This window comes from Zea mays, chromosome 5, assembly GCF_902167145.1.
Source record: "Zea mays cultivar B73 chromosome 5, Zm-B73-REFERENCE-NAM-5.0, whole genome shotgun sequence".
Taxonomy (NCBI): Eukaryota; Viridiplantae; Streptophyta; class Magnoliopsida; order Poales; family Poaceae; genus Zea; species Zea mays.
In genome coordinates this window covers 183,345,538-183,352,418 of record NC_050100.1, presented here as the reverse complement: position 1 = coordinate 183,352,418, position 6,881 = coordinate 183,345,538, and the positions used below count along the sequence as shown (strand labels likewise).

At 35.8% G+C, this 6,881-nt stretch overlaps 1 protein-coding gene across 1 annotated transcript; it reads right to left on the bottom strand.

The window, feature by feature from the left end:
- Window positions 1-3,543: 3,543 nt before the first annotated feature.
- LOC100281627 (uncharacterized) lies at window positions 3,544-6,461 on the bottom strand. Its single transcript, NM_001371684.1, has 3 exons — window positions 6,281-6,461; window positions 5,905-5,995; window positions 3,544-3,859 (listed from the first exon to the last, which is right to left on the bottom strand). The coding sequence occupies exons 1-3, from the start codon at window positions 6,378-6,380 to the stop codon at window positions 3,721-3,723; spliced, it is 330 nt and encodes a 109-aa protein (NP_001358613.1). The 5' UTR covers window positions 6,381-6,461; the 3' UTR covers window positions 3,544-3,720.
- Between the last annotated feature and the right edge of the window lie 420 nt (window positions 6,462-6,881).

Genomic DNA, 6,881 nt, shown 5'->3' with positions numbered 1-6,881 from the left:
GAGAGTTGGGCTGCTTTTGCTTTTCCTTTTTATTTTGAATTTCTAATTCCTTTTCTTTTTATTTTCTCCTTTGAATTCAAATCAAATCAAACCACGAATTCAAATTCAAATATTTCAAACATGTGCATCAACCAAAAACAAAGTTTAAGCTCAGCATGAGGCAAACATTCATATCTCCCCTATGTTTTAATATTCTAAAGAAATAATACACCTCTCACATAAGTAACCAAAATTCTATTAAAAATAAGGGACAGAAAAATCTATAGAGGTGAGAAAAGGAGTAACACCTGAATTTGGTAGATATTAGAGAATAAATTTTATACCCCCAAATTCAGGGTGTTACAACGACTTGACACAAACATTGTATATGTATACCTTTAGTACACGGGATTATTTGGAACTTGATATCACAAAAAAAATCTTTAGCATAACCTAGAAATTTTTCATCCTCCACCAGCATCATAATACCCTCTCGTGCGAATAGAATACCCTCGATATCAGAGAAACGCTATTTATGGTTTAAAACTGATCTATTATTTTGAATTCTTTATATTCCAACTTTTTTAGCAACTATATGGTAGAAAAATGTGTCTTATAGCATTAACCTATGTTTGGACAGTTCTCTCACACAATTTGGTTAAATATTCCATGGTCATTAATTTATTTTGAGAAATGATGTAGCATAATGATGTGTGATGTTTTACTTGAGTGGACATAAACACTATCTAGGTATGCCCTGAAATCCTGAATAGAGGGGATTATAGGAAACTTGATATCACAAAATGTAATTAACTAGCCCAATAAAGTTTCCATCCACTAGTTGTACTCTATTACCCTCTCGTGCGAATAGAATGCCCTCGACATCAGAGAAACATCATTTATGGTTTAAAAGGTGATTGTTCTAAATTCTTCATGTTCCAACTTTTTAGCAACTATATGGAAAAAAGGTGCCTTACAACCTTAACCTATGTTTGGATTGTTCTCTCACAAAATTTGGCTAAATTTTTCATGGTTTTTATTTTATTTTAAGAAAGGATGTGGTATAATGATGTGTGGTGTTTTACTTGAGTGGACATAAACACTATCTACGTATGCCTTGAATAGAGGGGATTATGGAAAACTTGGTATCACAAAAGTTTATCAACTAGCCCAATAACATTTTCATCCACTAGTTGTACTCTAATACCCTCTTGTACGAATACAATGCCCTCAATATCATAGAAAATTGTTTTAAGTTTCAAATGTGATCTGTTGTTTTAAATTATATATATTCCAACTTTTTAACAACTGTATGATGGAAAAAGGTGTCTTACAACTTTAACCTATGTTTGGACAACTCTCTCATGCATTTTGGCTAAATTTTCCATGGTCTTTATTTTATGTTAAGAAACAAATGTGGCATAATGATGTGTGGTGTTTTACATGGGTGGGCATAAACACCGTCTAGGTATGCCTTGAATAGAGGGGATTATAAGAAACTTGGTATCACAAAAGGTCATTACCAAGCGCAATAACGTCTTCATCCACTTGTTGTACTTTAATATCCTCTGATGCGAATACAATGCCCTCAATTTCATAGAAATAATGTTTTCAGTTCCAAATGTGATCTATTGTTTTGAATTATCTATATTCCAACTTTTTAGCAACTGTATGGTGGGAAAAAGTGCCTTACAACCTTAACATATGTTTGGACAACACACAACTCAAGTAAAACGCCACACATCATTATGCCAAATCGTTTCTCAAAATAAAATAAAGACCATGCAAAAATTAGCAAAATTGTGTGAGAGAACTGTTCGAACATAGGTTAAGATTGTAAGGCACCTTTTTCACCATACAGTTGCTACAAAGTTGGAATACGATTGCTAAAAAGTTGTAATATAGAGAATTCAAAATAATAGATTACCTTTAAACTTAAAACAGTGTTTCTATGATATTGAGGGCATTGTATTCGCGTGAGTGTGTATTAGAGTACAACTACTAGATGAAAACATTATTGGGCTAGCTAATGACCTTTTGTGATACCAAGTTTGCCATAATTCTCTCTATTCAATGCATACTTAGATGATATTTATGTCCACTCAAGTAAAACACTACACGTCATTACGCCACATCATTTCTCAAAGTAAAATAAAGTCCATTAAAAATTTAGCAAAATTGCGTGAGAGAGCTGTCCAAATATAAGTTAAGGTTGCAAGGCACCTTTTTCTACCATACAGTAGCTAAAAGTTGGAATATAAAGAATTTAAAACAATATATCATATTTGAAACTTAAAATATTGTTTTTATGATATTGAGGGCATTGTATTCTCATGAGAGAGTATTAGAATATAACTACTGGATGAAAACGTTATTGGGCAAGCTAATGACCTTTTGAGATATCAAGTTTTTCATAATCCCCTCTATCCAAGGCATACCTAGACGATGTTTATGTCCACTCAAGTAAAACACCACACATCATTACGCCATATCGTTTCTCAAAATAAAATAAAGATCATGGAAAATTTAGCCAAATTTCATGAGAGAGTTGTACAAACATAGGTTAAGATTGTAAGACACCTTTTTCCCACCTTACAGTTGCTAAAAATTTGGAATATAAAGAATTCAAAACAATTGATCACCTTTTAAACCACAAATGACGTTTCTCTGATGTCAAGGGCATTCTATTCGCACGAGAGAGTATTATGATACTGGTGGAGGATGAAAAATTTATAGGTTATGCTAAAGATTATATCAAGTTTCAAATAATCCCCTGTAATGAAGGTATACATATACAATGTTTGTGTCAAGTCGTGCATAACAGCACACAACATTAGGCTACATTCCTTTCAAAAAATGAAGTCCTTGAAAAACTTAGCCAAAATGTATGAAAGCATTCTCCAATGTTTGTTAAATATCGTAAGACACATGTTTGTCGTGATACATTTGGAAAAAAATGTTGTAGAACAAAGAATTTTAAATAAATTGATATTGAGGGCATTGTATTCGCACGAGAGAGTATTAGAGTACATCTAAATGAAAACGTTATTTGGCTTGCTAATGAACTTTTATGGTACCAAGTTTTCTATAATCCCCTCTATTTAAGGTATAATTAGACGGTGTTTATGTCCACCAACGGGCTCATTAGTCTCTCGATGCCGCTGAGTTTCACAATCCACTTACACCAGACACATTATCTCGACAGGCTCTCCAGTGCCTCAAGTTTGATGCCAACAACGCTGGCGAGCCCCAATTTTTATGTTGACGACACAAACCAAACATATGCCTCAATTTTGGTTTGCTGCCTCACTTGGCAACATAAGATCCGGATCTCCTAATCATACAAATCCACATCTCCACATCAACTTAAAAACATTTTTGCATTTCCCTTGAATTCATACAAGCACAGGAACACAGAACAGAAGTTACACGGGGCACATAGAACTCAAATTTTAGGCACAAACCGGGATTTTTTTCCTTTTCTCAAAAAATATAAAAAAATCAGAGACGCTGAGTCGCTGACAGTCAACAAAGTGAGGTTAGATAATGCAACATGAGGCCAAATTATGACGACAATATCTGCATTATACCCTCATTAACATTTGCCTGGCAAGTACACCACCATTTTGTAATTATGAAGACAAAAAAAAAGAATAAACATCCAGCATCCATGGGCGGGTCATGAGCAACCCGAGATGAGCCCAAAATTAATCCGGCATGCAGGAACCAACATGGCGACCTTTAATCTTTATGCGAATGGGCCAGGTATTGGCTTGTGTATTTGTCCACCTTTGGCCCAGAAGAACCATACTTCTGGTCATAGTACTCCACGCATGCAGAACCAACTAATGCAGCGAGGGTTAGAGCTTGCGCATGCAACCTGCAAAAACCAACCGTTTATTAGCATAATTGAATCCAGATAGAAGTAAAATTTAAAACGTCTGCCATCTATATATTCCAAAATACATGAAATGGCTGTCCTATGGGCAGCATTTCGAGCTAGGGATATTCATCCAAGGTTTGGACTGTTTCCCACTCAAGGCGACAATAATCTAAAAAAAGCAGCACGCAACTTACTATTGGATGCTTGTACCAAATTTTCATGCAAACTATCTTTTTTAATCCTCAACACGTTCTAAACCTTATTGAGCACATTAAGGAGTGCCAGTGAAGAAAGCACAATGGATTACATCACATATGTACACAAAAATAAGAGCCTAAGAGGCAAACAAATAGCAGAAGGTGACAAGTGTTACATGAACACATGAAGAGCTGAGACCACAAGACAACTATCAAAATGAAGAGAAAGAAAGCTTCTAAGAATCCGTAATATTTTATCAAAAAAATATCTATGAAAACTTGATTACATAGGTTAAATAACCTTTTTGCATAGTGCATTGAGGGGAAGATTGCTACCCTTTTCAACAGCCATGGTGAAAGAATAAAGTTTATCAAGGATTTCATTTTCCTATGCAGTTCTGTGCATCAACGCAGACTACATTTGTGGATGTGGTAACTACGTTTGCAAAGTTGCAAGAATATTGAAGATCAGCATATTAGAAATTTGGTATTCTGGTCCACTTAATGTCTAAATTCATCACCAGAACCCTAAAAAATTGTCAAAAACTGAGAGCACAAATATATCGGCAGTCTGTTTTGGTCACATATGGCACAAAAACGAGCAAGGTCTGCCTAATGTAGGCAGCATGCTGAAGGTATTAGAGAGTAGAGAAATATCAAGAATGCGCTGAGTTTGGTGCATTTTTGACAGTTCGAAGTGGCCACAGTGCAAGTGCAGACAAAGTGCAAAACACAGAATTTTCAGGGCCAATTAACAATTAGGTCTGGCAATTTCAAAGATCAAGAATATCCGAACCTAAAGTATGACACTCATTCTCAAAGGATTACACAGAACTATTTGCTGAGGTTCTTTCTAGGCTGGGTGGTCGACGAGTATAATTTAAATGCATTGAGGTGCGCAAACAAACAGAGAGAGCTTGATACTCTTCCAACTTTACAAGTGACAGGAGGTTGCCTAAAGTACTTTATACAGCTTGTACTAATATCAAGCAAATACCAGCAAACTAACAAGAATCAAATAAATTACTAACAACAGAAAGAAACACCTAAAGACTGTATACTATGAATATTAAGTGGGTCATAAACTGTAAGTGCAGAACAACTAATAAGCTCCTAGAGTTTAACTTCCCTCCAGAATGATCTGGAGGAGTTAGGCTGCTCCTTAAACGAATGTTATTTGTCTGATACCCAACCTTGAACATAAATTGTGAAACTAAATCTTTCTCAGAACAAACATCGTGCAGCCCTATAAACCCCATCCATGGACAGCACCTACTTTAGAACCACTTGGAAACAATTATAACAACAAAAATAGTAATTTCCTGTAGTCAAAAAGAAAATTCCAAAATTAGCCTGGTCATTATCCTTTCCTTCATAAAACTGATGTTAAATAATCCCTACCATCTACAGCTTATATGTTAGCAATCATTAAGATATACTCCATTTATCATACTAAGTTATTGCCTTACATAAATTCCCATAAACTCAAATAAGGCCATAAGGGAAGTCTGCCCAGGCTTCATATAGATATAGATAAAATATAAGTTGACTGGATTTATTCGTAATGCACATTTAGCTCCTAGGCTTTTAAGGAAACAACCATTCACACTCACACATGAAAAAAAAAACCTTTTCTGTTGTAGTTGTAGCATTTAGAATCAATAATTTGCTAAAATGGTCAAAACCAGCTAGTTAATTGCATTTTCGTCAAACCAGCTAGTTAACTGCATCTTCATCAAGAAAAAAAATCGAACGTGGTATCTTGACTACAGTAAACAAGACTGCCTACACTATAACGATTAAGGCTCATAAACTTGGTGAAACTAAATGGGAAATCAAACAAACCTTGCGTGGATGATCTTGACGCTAGGCTTCATATTGGGCCGCGACCAGTTGTAGGCGATCGAACTGCTGATCCCACCTAGCCAGAGGCAACCTTTTTCTCCCCAGAAAAAAGCGACAATCAGAACACTTTGCATCCAGCAGGTGGAATAATCTAAATACTGCTTTCCCCAAAAGTTCCTCGAGGAACACAATAACTAGGTCATAAATTCGTGATATATTTCCATACTACAGACTTCGGAACTCCGATAATAACATGAAAAAAAACAGAAGAAAGAAATTGCAGGGATTTGGGATACATCATAATCCAAGTATCCAACGCCGAATAACTAGATCCGGGCGGAAAAAACGAATCCGTGGAAAAATTGACGAGGCATACCTACGGCTCGGAGCTTGTGCTCGACGACCCACTTCCTCATGGATTCGATCTTGCTCGGGGCCTCCGCCATTTGCTTTGCTTTCCCCTGGGCCTCCGCCATCAGCTTTGCTTTCCCCCTCCCCTTTCGAATTTTCGGCGTCTCCTTCTTTTCCGAGTTATTTTTTTCTCTTCCGGTAATGAATGAGGAAAGTATGTCCGGCTCTTCTTATATACTAGAGCATTGTTTGTTTTTAGTCCTTAAAATATGGTAAAATTCGTTTAGTATCTACACATGATACGGTTCTTTTCACACGTTACGTTATTTTTTCCCCACGAGCCAGGCAAGAAGTGCCATTACCGTTTTGTCGTTGACCGAAACTAATGGGATATTTGGTTGTGGGCGAGTCTTAAATTTTAATAAATTACGTTATTGAAATATGTAGGAAAATCAATATAGTACATGATATACGATTAAAGTGAAATTATTTAATTTGATTATCAAAATAGGAGTTGTATTTGTTTTCTAATAGAATATCTCAGAAACTTTGTAGGCCACATGTAGATATGACTCAGCTACCAACAAAAGTGAGGTAGAGGCGAGACTAAAGTCATTTTTTGTTTT

What these genes read in the sequence shown, in the direction of transcription:
- LOC100281627 (NM_001371684.1), bottom strand. Translation starts at nt 6,380, where the DNA reads ATGGCGGAGGCCCAGGGGAAAGCAAAGCAAATGGCGGAGGCCCCGAGC. An exon ending in GCACAAGCTCCGAGCCGTAG is followed by an intron (nt 5,996 to 6,280) that starts GTATGCCTCGTC and finishes GGGGAGAAAAAG; the next exon opens with GTTGCCTCTGGCTAGGTGGG. An exon ending in GTCAAGATCATCCACGCAAG is followed by an intron (nt 3,860 to 5,904) that starts GTTTGTTTGATT and finishes TGGTTTTTGCAG; the next exon opens with GTTGCATGCGCAAGCTCTAA.